Source organism: Brachyhypopomus gauderio, chromosome 18, assembly GCF_052324685.1.
Source record: "Brachyhypopomus gauderio isolate BG-103 chromosome 18, BGAUD_0.2, whole genome shotgun sequence".
NCBI classification, from domain to species: domain Eukaryota; kingdom Metazoa; phylum Chordata; class Actinopteri; order Gymnotiformes; family Hypopomidae; genus Brachyhypopomus; species Brachyhypopomus gauderio.
In genome coordinates, this window is record NC_135228.1 from 6,599,344 (window position 1) to 6,616,843 (window position 17,500).

General features: G+C 50.6%; 2 protein-coding genes across 5 annotated transcripts in view; both read left to right on the forward strand.

Annotated features, from left to right (window-relative positions):
* notch1a (notch receptor 1a) overlaps positions 1 to 11,061 on the forward strand; it is a 27,700-nt gene extending 16,639 nt beyond the window's left edge. For both annotated transcript variants that reach the window (XM_076979682.1, XM_076979683.1), the window contains 17 exons: positions 188 to 416; positions 592 to 793; positions 979 to 1,132; positions 1,252 to 1,436; positions 1,601 to 1,733; positions 1,973 to 2,230; positions 2,696 to 2,808; positions 3,081 to 3,652; positions 5,522 to 5,950; positions 6,200 to 6,348; positions 6,554 to 6,764; positions 6,994 to 7,075; positions 7,259 to 7,421; positions 7,535 to 7,836; positions 7,933 to 8,080; positions 8,176 to 8,273; positions 8,437 to 11,061. In XM_076979682.1, the coding sequence (XP_076835797.1) occupies positions 188 to 416; positions 592 to 793; positions 979 to 1,132; positions 1,252 to 1,436; positions 1,601 to 1,733; positions 1,973 to 2,230; positions 2,696 to 2,808; positions 3,081 to 3,652; positions 5,522 to 5,950; positions 6,200 to 6,348; positions 6,554 to 6,764; positions 6,994 to 7,075; positions 7,259 to 7,421; positions 7,535 to 7,836; positions 7,933 to 8,080; positions 8,176 to 8,273; positions 8,437 to 9,606 (4,598 nt within the window). In that variant the 3' untranslated portion in view covers positions 9,607 to 11,061. The remainder of the gene's footprint in view (positions 1 to 187; positions 417 to 591; positions 794 to 978; positions 1,133 to 1,251; positions 1,437 to 1,600; positions 1,734 to 1,972; positions 2,231 to 2,695; positions 2,809 to 3,080; positions 3,653 to 5,521; positions 5,951 to 6,199; positions 6,349 to 6,553; positions 6,765 to 6,993; positions 7,076 to 7,258; positions 7,422 to 7,534; positions 7,837 to 7,932; positions 8,081 to 8,175; positions 8,274 to 8,436) is intronic.
* Positions 11,062 to 13,998: 2,937 nt separating this feature from the next.
* camsap1a (calmodulin regulated spectrin-associated protein 1a) overlaps positions 13,999 to 17,500 on the forward strand; it is a 21,071-nt gene continuing 17,569 nt past the window's right edge. For all 3 annotated transcript variants that reach the window (XM_076980119.1, XM_076980120.1, XM_076980121.1), the window contains exons 1-2: positions 13,999 to 14,360; positions 14,471 to 14,628. In XM_076980119.1, coding sequence (XP_076836234.1) covers positions 14,472 to 14,628 — 157 coding nt within the window. In that variant the 5' untranslated portion in view covers positions 13,999 to 14,360; position 14,471. The remainder of the gene's footprint in view (positions 14,361 to 14,470; positions 14,629 to 17,500) is intronic.

Consider the following 17,500-nt stretch of genomic DNA (forward strand, 5'->3'; position numbering starts at 1 on the left):
CAGGTCACCAGACACTATTCCAGTTCAGAAAGTTCAAGTCCTCGCTGGTAGAATTAGGTGAAATCAGCTGGGTGATGTGACATCCTGTCAGAGCAACAGAATCTTCCAGAAGAACCTCTGAGTGCCTCTAATACAGATTCACACTTTCATGCGAGACTCATTTCTCTCTCTCAAACATCTCCCCCAGACCCCTGCAGTAACGGTGGTGTGTGTGTGGACCGCGTGAACGGCTTCACGTGTGCGTGCGTGGCCGGCTTCCGGGGCGAGCGGTGCGGCGAGGACATCGATGAGTGCGTGAGCGCCCCCTGCCGCAATGGCGGGAACTGCACAGACTGTGTGAACAGCTACACATGCAGCTGCCCCGCCGGGTTCAGCGGTATCAACTGCGAGATCAACACGCCAGACTGCACCGAGAGGTGGAGCACACACACACACACACACACACACACACACACACACACACACACACACACACACACACACGCAAATATACACACATACACATATGTTCACATATTTCTGTAAACTACCATTTTGCTAAGGGAGTAACCTTACATGTGTGTGTGTGTGTGTGTGTGTGTGTGTGTTCAGCTCCTGCTTCAACGGTGGCACGTGTGTGGACGGGATCAACTCGTTCTCGTGTGTGTGCCCACCTGGCTTCACGGGCAGCTACTGCCAACACGATGTCAACGAGTGCCACTCGCGGCCCTGCCTCAACGGCGCCACCTGTCAGGACGGCTTCGGCACCTACAAGTGCACCTGCGCCCACGGCTACACGGGCCCCAACTGCCAGGTACTCTCTCACACACACACACACACACACACACACACACACACACACACACACACACACACACACTACCAATGATCATGATTATTGTCACATATAAGAAGCTGTGGAGGTTTATTAACATGATGTGTGTGTGTGTGTGTGTGTGTGTGTGTGTGTGTGTGTGTGTGTGTGTGTGTGTGTGTCAGAGCCTGGTGCGCTGGTGTGACTCCTCCCCCTGTAAGAACGGCGCCTCCTGCTGGCAGCAGGGCTCCTCCTTCACCTGTCAGTGTGCCACCGGCTGGACGGGGATCTACTGCGATGTGCCCAGTGTCAGCTGTGAGGTGGCCGCCCAGCACCAGGGTAATGCCTGTGTGTGTGTGTGTGTGTGTGTGTGTGGGAACTTTTTTTGGTTATTCACCTGTCAAACCTCTCACTCTACTATTTCTCTCTCTCTCTCTCTCTCTCTCTCTCTCTCTCAGGTGTGCCATTGACATCGCTGTGTCGGAACGGCGGTCAGTGTGTGGACGTGGGCAGCACACACCTGTGCCGCTGCCGGGCGGGATATATGGGCAGCTACTGTCAGGAGCAGGTGGACGAGTGTGTGCCCAACCCCTGTCACAACGGAGCCACCTGCACAGACTACCTCGGGGGATACACCTGTGAGGTACGGACAACACACACACACACACACACACACACACACACACACACACACACACACACACGCACACACACACACACACACACACATGCCTTTATACTGAAGGGTTCTTAATGTGTGTGTGTGTGTGTGTGTGTGTGTGTGTGTGTGGTCTCTCTCCCTGGCAGTGTGTGGCAGGGTATCATGGCGTGAACTGTAGTAAGGAGATCAACGAGTGTGTGTCCCAGCCCTGTCAGAACGGAGGCACCTGCATCGACCTGGTCAATTCCTACAAGTGCTCGTGCCCACGCGGCACACAGGGTGAGAACACACGCTCACACAATCACACACACACACACACACGCATACATACACACACACACGCTTTCACAATCACACACACACACGCATACATACACACACACGCGCTCACACAATCACACACGCACACATACACACACACGCGCTCACACAATCACGCTCACAAAAAACATACACTCGCTCACATGCTGACCCCCTCCCCCTAAATACCCCCCCCCCCCCCCCCCCCCCCCCGGCAGGCGTGCACTGCGAGATCGACGTGGACGACTGCTCTCCGGAGGCGGAGCCTGAGGGCGGCGAGCCCCGCTGCTTCAACGGCGGCCGCTGCGTGGACCGCGTGGGCGGCTACGGCTGCGTGTGCCCCCCGGGATACGTGGGCGAGAGGTGTGAGGGAGACGTGAACGAGTGCCTGTCCGACCCCTGCGACCCCAGCGGCTCCTACAACTGCGTGCAGCTGGTTAATAGCTACCGCTGCGAGTGCCGCACAGGATATACAGGTACACACACGCACACACAAATACACACACACACACACACACACAAATACACACACATACACACACTAGGGACTGTAACTCTTTGGCCGGGGAACTGGAACCATAACTATAACTGTAGAACCACCTTTTGTCCACAAATACGGACTTGTGCTAACGGGCCACCCAATGGAGGATGGGTTCCCTTTTGAGTCTTGGTCCTCCCGAGGTTTCTTCCTAATCCCCACCTCATAGGAAGTTTTTCCTCGACCACTGTCGCCTTTGGCTTGCTTATAAGGGATCTGGACCCATACGATTGTAAAGCTGCTTTGTGACATGTGTTGTACAAAAGCACTGTATAAATAAATTTGACTTTGAATTTGACACATACACATACACAAGTTAAGCTGACTGTCTGCATTTAAAGACAATATACATTTAAACACATTTAAAGAGGAAGGCACTTCATGAATGTGTGTGTGTGTTCAGGTCAGCGCTGTGACACCGTGTTTGACGGCTGCAAGCACAAACCCTGCAAGAATGGAGGAACCTGTGCCGTTGCCAGCAACACCAAACACGGATACATCTGCAAATGCCCACCTGTGAGTATACACACATATACACACACCCACACACAAACACACACACACACACAAACACACACACACCCACACACACACACAAACACACACACACACACACAAACACACACACACACACACACACACACACACACACACACACACACACACACACACACAAACACACACAAACACAAACACACACACACACACAAACACACACATACCCACACACACACACACACACGTCCGCTAACCCCCCCCCCCCCCCCCCCCCCCCCCCTCCCCCGTAGGGTTTCTCGGGCTCCTCCTGCGAGTACGACTCCCAGTCCTGCGGTTCCCTGCGCTGTCGCCACGGCGGCACCTGCGTGGCGGGTCACCTGAGCCCGCGCTGCGTCTGCCCGGCCGGCTACGGCGGACACGAGTGCCAGACCCGTCTGGACTCGCCCTGCCTCTCCGCCCCCTGCTACAACGGCGGCACCTGCCAGCCGGCCTCCGAGGCGCCGTTCTTCAGCTGCCTGTGCCCGTCCAACTTCAACGGCCTGCTCTGCCACATCCTGGACTACACCTTCGTAGGGGGGCGGGGCCGAGACATAGCCCCGCCCCCGGAGGTGGAGACCCGGTGCGAGGTGGCCCAGTGCGAGGGGCGGGCGGGCAACGCCATCTGCGACTCGCAGTGCAACAACCACGCGTGCGGCTGGGACGGCGGGGACTGCTCGCTGAACTTCGACGACCCCTGGCAGAACTGTAGCGCCGCCCTGCAGTGCTGGAGGTACTTCAACGACGGCAAGTGCGACGAGCAGTGCGCCAACGCCGGCTGCCTCTACGACGGCTTTGACTGCCAGAGGCTGGAGGGGCAGTGCAAGTGAGTGTCTCACATACACACACACGCACACACACACACTAGGGCTGCCATGATTAGTCGACTAGTCACAATTATGTAGACTATTAAAATAGATGATGACTTTAATAGTTGATGCATCGTTTTGTTTTTTTATTTTTTTCTCTCCAAACTGCTGCGGCAGTTTTCACTGACGCACATGCGCAGTAGTGCGCAGTAGTGGAAACCGGGGTAGGCAGTGGACGACATCCCAAGATGTTATACAGACAGGCTCTGGTATCATGGCTACCCGGCTACGGAACTCAAAAATGTGGGATCACTTTAAGAAAATGAAAGAGAAACGCGTGTAATGCATTATCTGTAAGGCAGAAGTTGCCTTCCACGGCAGCACAACCGCGATGCACGAGCACCTGAAGCATGTTGTGACTGACTGTGACAATAATGTAAAGCTGGTCGTACACTGTACGATATTTTAAATCGTGTACTCAGCTACTGCTCAAACTGTACGACTAAATCGCAGGGTTTAAAAGTTCACAGCTCACGATTCATATACTCACACTATACAACCCGACGCTCTCATGCGATCTCACGAGGAGCGATTTGAATTTCAAACATGTTTGATGTTCTTGCGACGCTGCGATTTCTGATCGGGAGTTGGTCGTGAGGTGTGAATCGCTCCTCGTTTACCTGTGTAAAGCTGGGCGTACACTGTACGATATTTTAAATCGTGTACTCAGCTCCAGCTCAAACTGTACGACTAAATCGCAGGGTTTAAAAGTTCACAGCTCACGATTCATATACTCACACTATACGACCCGACGCTCTCATGCGATCTCACGAGGAGCGATTTGAATTTCAAACATGTTTGATATTCTTGCGACGCTGCGATTTCTGATCGGGAGTTGGTCGTGAGGTGTGAATCGCTCCTCGTTTACCTGTGTAAACTATACGATGCACGACACGCGATTGAGCCGAAACTCGGCCCGATCGAAAAATAGTCGCACGAGTGAAAAATCGGCTGAAAATGGGCCAAAAATCGCACAGTGTACGCCCAGCTTAAACTATACGATGCACGACACGCGATTGAGCCGAAACTCGGCCCGATCGCAAAAATAGTCGCACGAGTGAAAAATCGGCTGAAAATGGGCCAAAGATCGCACAGTGTACGCCCAGCTTAAAGGGACCCTCATCTCAGTAATCTAAATTGCTAGTTAGCTGCTAAAACTAGCATAAACAGAGCGTTAAGTTACTACTTACTCATCGATAGCTGTAAAAGTGAACATTAGCTATGGCGATTTGTTTCAGTAGCCTTAGCACACATTCATGTGTTTTATGTAACGTCAGTGAGACCAAAACTTTATTTTTGTGAATAATTCCTTAGTTTCAGGTACCTACCTAATTTGATTTAAAAGTTTGATGCCAGAGACAAATAAAAGAAAGAAAAACCTTTAAAAAATGTTTTTCTTTATTAATGTTTAAGCCAGTGCCTTATCGTTTTTTTTATCATTTTAATAATTGTTTGTTGCAACAAGCTGCATATTTCATTAAAAGTTTAAATAGTTTTTATTTTTAGTTAGCATATAGCTGAAATCTAAGGATGGTTATATAATAGCAGCTGCATTCTAGTGTGATAAGCTGCATGTTTAATATTCAATTAACATATGATCTGATTGGTCAACTAATCATAAAATTAATCGGTGATTAGTCGACTATAAAAATAATCGTTTGTGGCAGCCCTAACACACACACACACACACACACACACTCACAATACACAAACTTATGCTTAATTAACATATACAACTTTATCAAAACAGTAAATGAGACAGTAAAGGACTCTCTTTTTTCTCTTTCCTTCTCTTTCTCTCTCTCCCCATCCCTCCCTCCCTCCAGCCCCCTCTACGACCAGTACTGTAAGGACCACTACTCGGACGGCCACTGCGACCAGGGCTGTAACACGGTGGAGTGTGAGTGGGACGGTCTGGATTGTGCGGGGGGCGTGCCCCAGCGCCTGGCCCACGGCACCCTGGTGCTGGTGGTGCACGTGCCTCCGTCCGAGCTCCTCAACCGTTCCTCCGCCTTCCTGCGGGAGCTCAGCGGGCTCCTGCGCACCAGCGTGGCCTTCCGCCGCGACGCCGACGGACGCCCACTCGTCTTCCCCTACTACGGTAGCGAGCGCGAGCTGGGCAAGCACCGCCCGCCCGGCCCCGCCCCCGACTGGCACGGCCCCGCCCAGCTGCTGCAGCGCGCCAGGAGGAGCCTGGAGGAGGCGTGGGCCAGGACCCGCCCCCGCCGCGAGCTGGACGACATGGAGGTGAAGGGGTGAGTGGCGGGGCCTTCGGCCAATGAGGAACAGTGATGGAGGGTTTGTGTGGGCTGGTGTTGGATGTCAGTGTACTAAGAGTTTGATGCATTTGGTTATTATGTGTGTGTTTGTGTAAGTTCTGACAGAGTTTATATAATAAAGAGCATAAGCAGAGCTTAAGCAGAACACAAGTTTAGTAATAAAATCTTTAAATAGTGTTCCTGTGCAGTACATTCACCGTAAGTGTGTGTGTGTGTGTCCCACAGCTCTATCGTGTACCTGGAGATCGATAACCGACAGTGTTTTCAGCAGTCTGACGAGTGTTTCCAGAGTGCGACGGATGTAGCAGCGTTTCTCGGAGCTCTGGCCTCTAGCGGGAATCTCAATGTCCCATACGTCATAGAGGCAGTTACCAGTGAGTACACACACACACACACACACCCGACCAAGAAGATCAATCCAAACACCTTCTCTTGTGACCCTGTGCACTATAACAGTCAGTATTCAGTAATGAAGAATAATGATAGATTCACTGATAATGTTCAGTGGCATTGTGTGGCTGTTATTGATTGTGATCATTTTCATTGATTGTCTGTGTGTGTGTGTGTGTGTGTGTGTAGGTGAGAATGATGACCCCTATCAAGGAGAGATGTACCACATGTTTTTGGCCCTCCTGGTCTTGGCGGTGCTGGTGCTGGTTGCCGTGGGTGTGGTGTTGTCTCGGAAACGGAAGCGTGAGCACGGGCAGTTGTGGTTCCCTGAGGGGTTTAAGGTGGCAGAGACCAAGAAGAAACGACGAGAACCAGTGGGAGAGGACGCGGTCGGACTCAAGTGAGTGTGTGTGTGTGTGTGTGTGTGTGTGTGTGTATGTGTGTGTGTGTGAGTGTGTGTTTCAGTCTCTACCATTTGTATTTGATGAGTATTGGTTTATTATTGATTTCTGCCACAGAGGCCATATGTGTTTTGATGGTTGAGTAATTTTATTAGTGTATGAGCGCCCTCTAGAGGCTGAATGCATTATTGATAAATGGTGATTGTTGACTGATTGTGTTTTGTGAAGGCCTCTGAAGAACTCTGACAGCACTCTAATGGACGAGCAGCTGAATGAGTGGGCAGAGGAGGAGCATGACAAACGCTTCAGGGTACGAGAGTGTGTGTGTGATGATACTTGTGTGTGTGTGTGTGTGTGTGTGAGTGACATGTTTGTGTATGATGATACTTGTGTGTGGGTGTGAGTAAGATGCTTGAGTCTGATGATACATGGTGAGTGTGTGTGTGAGAAACATGCTTGTGAATGTTGATACATGGTGTGTGTGTGCGTGCAGTTTGAGGAGCAGTCCGTGCTGGATATGGGATGTCAGCTGGACCCGCGTCAGTGGACGCAGCAGCACCTGGACGCCGCTGACCTCCGTCTCAACTCCATGGCGCCGACCCCCCCGCAGGGCGACATTGACACCGACTGCATGGACGTGAACGTCCGGGGCCCCGGTGAGCCACACCCACCCGTGTGACCTCAGGGGTCATCACCAACATCTGGGAATGTTACAATGCAACAGACAAAATCCTCACTCACTCACACTTAACCCCCACCCCTCCCCCAGACGGTCTCACTCCGCTGATGATCGCGTCCTGTAGCGGGGGCGGGCTGGAGACGGCCAACGGCGAGGACGAGGACGACGACCCTTCGGCCACCGTCATAACCGACTTCATCTGCCACGGCGCCAGCCTGCACAACCAGACGGACCGCACGGGCGAGACGGCGCTGCACCTGGCCGCCCGCTACGCCCGCTCAGACGCAGCCAAACGCCTCCTGGAGTCCAGCGCCGACGCCAACGTCCAGGACAACATGGGCCGCACGCCCCTCCACGCTGCCGTGGCCGCGGACGCGCAAGGAGTGTTTCAGGTACACACACACACACACACACACACACACACACACACACTTACACATAAATCCGTGTCTACCCTTCTGTGTGACATGCGCGACCTTCTCCCGCAGATCCTGATCCGTAACCGGGCGACGGACCTGGACGCCCGCATGCACGACGGGACCACGCCCCTCATCCTGGCCACGCGGCTGGCGGTGGAGGGAATGGTGGAGGAGTTGGTCAACTGCCACGCAGACCCCAACGCCGTGGATGACTCTGGTACACACACACACACACACACACTTGTGCCGACACTGGAAATGTGAGCGTGCCGCACATTTTGTGTGACACGTTTTCTCGATGTCCGTCTGTAGGCAAGTCGGCTCTTCACTGGGCTGCTGCGGTGAATAACGTGGACGCTGCGTTAGTGTTACTGAAGAATGGAGCCAACAAGGACCTGCAGAACAACAAGGTGTGTGTTCGCGTGCATGTCCGTGTGTGTGTGTGTGTGTGTGTGTGTGGTCACACCTGAGTATACCCTTTTCATACACAGACATTTAATGAAATACTTTGCTTTGTGTGTGTGCGTTTGTGTGTGTGCGTGTGTGTGTGTGTGTGTGTGTGTGTGTGCATAGGAGGAGACCCCTCTCTTCCTGGCGGCACGCGAGGGCAGTTACGAGACGGCCAAGATCCTCCTGGACCACATGGCGAACCGCGACATCACCGACCACCTGGACCAGCAGCCGCGTGACATCGCCCAGGAGCGCATGCACCAGGACATCGTGCGTCTGCTGGAGGACTACAACGTGGTGCGCAGCCCGCCCCTCGCCCTCTCCCCCCCGCTCTGCTCGCCCGACGCCTACCTGGGCGTCAAGGCCAGCCCCGGCGCGGCGGCCGGGGCCGCCAAGAAGGCCCGCAAGCCGGGCGGGAAGGGCGTGGCCGCCGCCAAGGACGTGAGGGGGAGGAAGATGAAGGGCGGCGAGGGCAAGAACGGCGCGGGCATGGAGGCGGGCGTGCTGTCGCCCGTGGAGTCGCTGGAGTCTCCGCACGGTTACCTGTCCGACGTGGCCTCCCCGCCCATGATGCCGTCGCCCTTCCAGCAGTCCCCGCCCCTCCCCCACCACCTGCAGGGACTGGGCGACTCGCAGATGGCCACGGCTCATCTGGCTATGGGGAAACCGTTTGACTCCGCCCCCCCACGCCTAACCCATCTTCCTGTGGCCAATGGCGGAGCCCAGACGGGGCAATGTGATTGGCTGGCGAGGGTGCAGCAGCAACAGGGGTTCTCCGCGATAATGCCCGCAATGCATCACGGAGCCAGCATGCCACAGGTAATGGGCTATCCCACAATGCAAAGCAGCCACCTGGGCACACCGTCTCACATGTTGGCCAGCCACGCCCATCAAACCCAGCAAGCCCTGCAGCACCAGGCCTCCAACTCCGCGTCAAGCCACGCCCTCTCCCACCACTTCCTAGGAGACATGAGTGGGGTGGAGCTTCAGTCTGGCTCTGGACACGCCCCTATCCAGACCATAGTGCCTCAGGAGACGCAGCGCCTGGCACCCCTCATGTCCAGCACGCAGTTTCTCACTCCTCCCTCCCAGCATAGTTACTCCGCCCCCATGGACAACACACCCAATCACCAACCACAGGTCCCCGACCACCCCTTCCTAACTCCCTCCCCCGGCTCTCCTGACCAGTGGTCCAGCTCTTCTCCACATTCCAACCTGTCTGATTGGTCAGAGGGAATCTCGAGCCCGCCCACCAGCATGCATATGAATCATATCCCCGAGGCCTTCAAGTGAGTGCTGTTGTTACCACGTTGACAAACCAGGAACAACATAAAAGGACAAATGATGACGAGACAAGACTGAATCAACTGCAGATGTATTTTCTCCAATATTTTATACTGTCATTAACTGTTTTACTTACTTTATTTATTTATGTGCTTTTTTGGACTACAAATATAAAATATCTTTTTATTTATGCATTATATTTTTATTAGCAAACTTCTCAGAAAAAATCTCTGAACTACTGAGCAAATATGATAACTGTTTTTGTTAATACCTTAATTGCGGGGGGGTTGTAGATATTTTGGGAATTTTGAGAGGTTTCAGTATTAGACTTGGTGGTCCTCTTAAAACCAAACATTAGGATGACTGTCAACTACTGTAGAAAAAGTCTTAAGTGTAAGTACATGGAGGTCTTGCATAACGTGTAATCGAGAGTGAGACGCATGCCTGCAGTCGGTGCCGTCACATACACACTGGATCACACGCGGTTCTGCTGTGCTACAGAATGGCCTAAAGACTACATAACGCCTGGGACCTGCATATGGTGGCATGTTTTGCTCTCTCGCTTCCGACAGAAGCCTTCAAGTTCCTGGACACCTAGGTCATTCAAGTTCCTGGACACCTAGGTCATTCAAGTTCCTGGACACCTAGGCCATTCAAGTTCCTGGACACCTAGGTCATTCAAGTTCCTGGACACCTAGGCCATTCAAGTTCCTGGACACCTAGGCCATTCAAGTTCCTGGACACCTAGGCCATTCAAGTTCCTGGACACCTAGGTCATTCAAGTTCCTGGACACCTAGGCCATTCAAGTTCCTGGACACCTAGGTCATTCAAGTTCCTGGACACCTAGGCCATTCAAGTTCCTGGACACCTAGGTCTGGAGGACAGACACAGGACCCAACAAGGTTCTCTTTGCCACAGAACTGGTTGCTGCATGTGTACCGTTTTGTCTTAAGACGCTTAAGTCCGACTTTACTGCTTTTTCGGTTTTGTCTTCCTCAGACAACCTGAGTTCAGGTGACCCGCAGGGGGAGGGGCTTGTGTATATAGTGCAACCATCACTGTTATTTATTTCTTTTTAGTAGACGTGTTTTGACCTCGACCGACCGTCGTCAAACGCGTAGGGTTTCTCTCTGATGCGCCGTTTCGAGACAGTCGTACGAGGCTAGACACGCCCTTTAAGCTAGAGTATGTACTGTGTAGATTCATATTTGAATGTGTGGGTGTGTGTGGGTGGAGGAAAGGCTATGTACACCATTGTGTATGTGTTGCACTGTGATGACATCATCAGTCACTCACGAAGAGTGACAGGTGGGTGTCAGACCTGTTACGTTTTATAAACACTGCTAAAATGTTTTGCTGATAAAGAAAGAACAACATTTGTAGTTTGTGGGGAAAGGAGTGTATTTTTTGCAATGATTTGTAAAATATTTTCTTGAAACAATAAAATCCCATGTTGACATTTACATTGGTGCTCCATGGTGTATGATTGTCATTCTGCTGAGAGGGTTTGGCCACTGCGTTAAAAATACAGACCAGACATTTTGTATTTTTAGAAAGAGTGACATCTGACCATTTCATAGTTAGACCCATCCAGAACTTCAGTCCGTTCCATTTCAGAGATTCAACTGTCAATGTTTGGCATTTGATTTTAAATGACTGAGTTACAGTTTACAAGAAGAAACATGGCAGGCCTTGTCTGCATCAAACCTAGATGAATCAGACTGGACTGCTACATCAGACCTAGATGAATCAGACTGGACTTCTGCATCAGACCTAGATGAATCAGCCTGGACTGCTTTGCATACCTGTTTAGGCTAATGGCTGAATGCTTATTAACTTAATGAATGAATGTTTAAATTTATATAGTGCCTTATCTAGATACCCAAGACGCTTTACAATTGTTAACACAGCTACGTTACAGACAACCAATCACACACCGGCGAGAAGCGGCAGCCAATTGCACACAGCGTACTCTCTACCGGGATCCAATGGGGTGCAGGAAGGGGAGAGAGGACATACCTTAGTGGCAGAGCACCATCCACCACTGAGCACACAAGCACACACACACACACACACTCAGACAACAACTTGTTTTTATTGAACAGAGAAAGACACAGACACACACTCAGGGAGAATTTGTCTGGGACTGCCAATTTACCTAACCTCCATGTTTTTGGACTGTGGGAGGAAACCGGAGACCCCGGAGGAAACCCACACAAACACGGGGAGAACATGGAAACTCCACTCAGATAGGGACTCGAACCCAAGACCCCAGTGCTGAGAGGCAAACGTGCTAACCACCAAGCCACCGTGCTGCCCACGGTCAATTATGTCAATTAGGTGCCCAGAAAGGGAGTCGCATGTGACATTCTGCCTCTCTTTGTGGTCATGTACCATATGCCTGTCCTTGCAGTAGTGTCTGTACAGGTAGGGATGCACACACACACACACACACACACACACACACACACACACACACACACACACATTTGGTGTAAAATGATCAATGATCAATATTAGTATAATGATCAAGCACTGTGCAAAAATATTATTTTGGTATGTCGACAACATGAGTTAATGATAGAAACATTTTAATAAACTCCCATCATTCAAGTCCATGATAATTCCAGCGTAACTCCATTATTCAACTCCATCATAATTACACTGTAACTCCATTATTCAACTCCATCGTAATTACACTGTAACTCCATCATAACTACATTATGATAACTCCACCATTCAACTGTCAATTAAACGCACAACTTACTCTACAACTGTCCAATATCCAGTATCAAATCAGAACCAGTAAGATAAAAGCAACTGCAGATTTCCTAATTCATAGAGGTTTAATGATTTAGTGATGTTCACACCTGTACAGTAGTGGAGTTTCCACTGTCTCTGTGCTGCCTCGGGCCCTGTGGCCCCTCCAAGGCCCCTGATCACTGGCTCTGGCCCCCATCACTAATACATCCCTCTGTACAGAACTAATGGTGTACCTTCTTATGCCAAAGCTTGGAGCATCTGAGATGTGTAATATGACATCTGAGCAGGAGAGGGTTAGAGGAGGCCTCGTATTCCCATGTAGGACAGTCTCCTCCTGTTCAGCTCATTCAGACAGGTCTGTGCCACTCAACGTATTTCTAACTACCACCAAAATTAATTACCAGCAAACAACCTAAATAGAGCAGTTTAAGAGGTTCATAGCCAGATTAAATAAATAACGCCTGTGAAATGCTCGTTTATTCACTGGTGCATAACAGTTACAGTCTCAAAATAGTCTACCTTCCATGCTGTGGTGCAGTTGTACCAAATAATTTCTATATAAAAGAGAAACAGGAAAAGTCCGAAAAACTCAATTTCCCATGGGAGCCACGCTCCCTCTGTTCCTATTGGTTATACTGACTTGCTGGATTTTTCCATTTGGATAACCCAGACTGGCCTGTTCAAACCTCGTACCGATAGACTGTTCCTCTACGGGCCTGGAGGCCCACGTCGGTGCAGATTTGTATTGGTCTGAGCTCGGACACGCCCTAATGAACTGAGATTCAGCCAATTAGATGGAGAATTAAACACGCATCTGAAATGGCCTGGCGAGACATTACGTCATTCACAGTTGTCAGGTAGGCAGAATTTAGGTCAGGTGGGTAATTCAGCTAATTGCGTATTCACGACTGAATGGTTTAGTCATGTGGACTACTACAATTACCTCCCCTCCCAGTTTTGGGCGTATAATTCGCTGTATAAAGTTCCACTCTCTTCTTTTGGCCTGGGTTTCCCAAAAGTATTGTAATACAGAGTATTGTCTAACAAATAATCTAAGAATATCCTCTCATATTACAGATTACACCATATTTGAATGAGTGAAAGATCTTAAATTAATAATTAATGAACAATAAACAATGCAACGCTTTTCGTAAAAGTAGTCGTAGTATTAAGATCATTTTAAGTGGGAGATGCAACGTCCTCTGTGTTACGAGACAAGCCTGATGTTTTCTCATACAGAGAGATTGTGTGTTTAGGATCAGATCTGCTGCAGATGGACTAACCGGGACTGTGTTTCTCACTCCACGTCAGCCGAACCGTCTGTTTATGACCTGGTTGGCAGGGTTTGGCGGACCGCTCCGTTATAGCCCGTTCACAAGTATAGACACCGGATCGTTCCGACGTTAACCCCATCCACCAGCCAAATGCGTGTTATAATTACTTTGAAGGCTTAACGTGAAAACAGCGATTAATCAAACGGTATATATCCATGGCGTGTATAAGGACGTGACTTATATAGTCAAAGAGCCGCCGTCATCTAAGCGTTTATTCCTTGGACTGTCCAAAAGAAATCATTGCGAGGAGGCTGCCGGCTGCGCAGGCGCGCAGACGCGCAGGCGCACAGGCGCACAGGCGCGCTCGCTCTCCGGCAGTCTCGAGGCTGCGCGAGCGCACATATCCATAGCGACAAAAACAGTCGCTCGTTTCGCTCGCGCCGAGTTCGCACCTTCAGCGGCCGCGATGGACGAGACACGGGGCGGCGGCGGGCGATGCCGCTGAGCATTTGCGGGGCTACGTCTGGATTAAAAGCCCGGCGTGGACGCGGCGGTGTGTCCGTTTGGGTGTGATGTAGCGAGGGCCGCGTCGGAACAGGGTGGTGGTGGTGGTGGTGTTGGGCGGAGAGGCGCTCTGCGGTGGAGCGCGCACACCGCGCCCGGTTATAACGGGGATCGTTAGCGCTTCATCAACACTGGACTGTGGATCTCACGGAGCTGTGAAGGTGATCTGACCGCCGTGTGTGTGCATTTCATTCATTCATCCATCCATCCATCCGTCCGGCATTGATTCATGCCTGCGACCTTTTCTGCTATGACTCGTGTGTTATTTCAGGATGGAGGTGGACGCGGCTGGCGGAGGAGACCCGGGTCCGAGGAGAACCGAGCCGGTGGACGGGGCCCTGGAGATCGTTCCGCTGGATCTGTATGACTCAGCCCGGGCGAAAATAGACGCCGATCTGCGCTGGCTGTTCGCCAAAGCGTACGGCGAAGGTAAACTTCACTTTCGCCTTTCTTTGTGGTGGAGATATAGGAGAAGGTCCCGGGGATGGAGGATCCGTGAGGTCGGACAAGGTCGGTTTTCTTTTTTTGCTGGTTGTCTTAAAACGGGGGGTTGGTTTGTTGAGCATTTGCATAGCACCTCGTACAAAGTGCAGGAGTGTAAACCTCTGGACTGTGTGTGTATTTGTGTGTTGGAGAGAGGGAGGGTAACTGTAAATTCGATGGAGACAAAGGAAAGAGGGAGAGGGAGATTTGTGAGTTTGTTCCCAGATCGTAAGTCAGCGCTTGTGGTCAGTTAAGTGAGGATGATTTTGGCTCTAATCCTGAAAGAGCATCAGTCTTTAGTGTGTGTGTGTGTGTGTGTGTGTGTGTGTGTGTGTGTGTGTGTGTGTGTGTGTGTGTGTGTTTGTGTGTGTGTGTGTGAGAGATTGGGACAGAGGTGGCTGTGTACAAGTCTTGCTCTTGCGAAAATGGTATTCACACACCTAGGGACTGCCTGTAGGTTTATCTTGTGCATGTGTGCATTTGTGTGTGGGATGTCCGTCTGTGTCCCTGGTCAGAAATAACATCATCGGTGTGGTGTCATCACTTATGTCTGCTCTTGTACCAAGCTTTTGACCTGGAGTGACCTCTAAGTGTGTAGTGAAGGGGTCGATCATGGGGCACCTGGTAATCAGAAGGTATAGGGGAGTGCGTGGCACTTCTAGGGGAAGACTCGGTGACTATGCTGCCATAGGCTGCACGCTGTGGAACTAGGCAACATGTAAACTGTGTTCGGTTTACAGCCGCTACCCGAATGTCCGTGTTAAAGTGGTAGCTAACGAAGCGCCCACTTTGAACAGCCCATCTGGAGACTGCCGCGTCCCCTTCTGACAGAGGCGCCGATGATCACCCATTTAAAGTGAGTTACGGATCTGGGCTTTGGTGTGAACGGGTCAGACTGAGGAGTAACACGTAACAGAAACCAGTGGGACCCACACTGCATGGGGTATAAGTGTGTCTGTGTGTTTGTGTGTGTGTGTATGTGTGCTGGTAATACGAAGAAATCTCATTGCTTGTTTGTACTGAAAAGTTACTTGTCTTGTAACTTGCGTAGGACACACACTCAAACACTGTCCCCTCCCCCTCATTGACTGCTGCTCGTCAAATACTCCCCATGGTTTATCTCCCATACCCTCTAATCTGATTGGCTGACCTTCGACCTGGTGTTCTACAATCTGAAGATGCCATCCATTATGCGCACTCGTTTACTCATTCACTAATCCCTACACAGACAGTTCTATATAGAACACTACCTACTATGTAGGGTACTCGTCAGGGAGACCACAGAATTCGGACAGCACCGGCTCAGGCCGGAAATATACCACTGTGACGCTTTGTCGTGTATCTGGAACATCAACGAGATGTATAAGGGTGATTAGCAATGCATTACAGCGTCACCACCCAACCCTACAGCCTTGCTGTACACCACCCAGCCCTACAGCTCTGCTCTACACCACCCAGCTCTACAGCTTTGGTGTACACCACCCAGCCCTACAGCTCTGCTGTACACTACCCAGCCCTACAGCTCTGGTGTACACCACCCAGCCATACAGCCGTGCTCTACACCACCCAGCCCTACAGCCGTGCTCTACACCACCCAGCCCTACAGCTCTGTCATGCTCCTATTTTATTAGTAAATAGTAAGCGAGGAGCTGTAATTCTTTATTATGCTTCCGTAAGAGCTTCATTTATTCTGGATCGTATTACGTTCATGTTTTTGAGACTGGCACTTTTGGGCTGACCTGAAAGCGAACCTGTCAACGTGTCTGTTCTACAGGCCGTCCTACTAAATACAGCGCTAACTGATCTGCTCTAGGAAACCGCTATGCATTGTGGTACATTTTCCCCTAAGTAGTGTCATTGACTACATGTACAGTGCACTATGGGAAACAATTTAGTGAACTACATAGGGCATCTGAAATGTCCACTGGGAATTCCATGCTACTAAACAGGAAGTAGGTGAGGGGTTTGAGTGATGTTTGTAAACAGGAAGTAGGTGAGGGGTTTGAGTGATGTTTGTAAACAGGAAGTAGGTGAGGGGTTTGAGTGATGTTTGTAAACAGGAAGTAGGGGAGGGGTTTGAGTGATGTTTGTAAACAGGAAGTAGGGGAGGGGTTTGAGTGGTGTTTGTAAACAGGAAGTAGGGGAGGGGTTTGAGTGGTGTTTGTAAACAGGAAGTAGGTGAGGGGTTTGAGTGGTGTTTGTAAACAGGAAGTAGGTGAGGGGTGTGAGTGGTGTTTGTAAACAGGAAGTAGGTGAGGGGTTTGAGTGATGTTTGTAAACAGGAAGTAGGGGAGGGGTTTGAGTGATGTTTGTAAACAGGAAGTAGGTGAGGGGTTTGAGTGATGTTTGTAAACAGGAAGTAGGTGAGGGGTTTGAGTGATGTTTGTAAACAGGAAGTAGGTGAGGGGTTTGAGTGATGTTTGTAAACAGGAAGTAGGGGAGGGGTTTGAGTGGTGTTTGTAAACAGGAAGTAGGGGAGGGGTTTGAGTGATGTTTGTAAACAGGAAGTAGGTGAGGGGTGTGAGTGGTGTTTGTAAACAGGAAGTAGGGGAGGGGTTTGAGTGGTGTTTGTAAACAGGAAGTAGGGGAGGGGTTTGAGGGGTGTTTGTAAACAGGGCTTAGGTAGCTAACTCTTTTGCAATAGCTTGTCATTAGAGTGCTAATCTCTAATCTGTAAAAGCCTTGCACTCTCCTTTCTGTCTTCTGTTCGTACGTCTCCTTGTTTGCCTCCATCTGTCCCTGTATGTTTGCCTTTGTCTCCCAGGGATTGTGGGTATTGCAGTCCCGTCCTGCCTGGTCTGCACTTCATTAAGAGTGC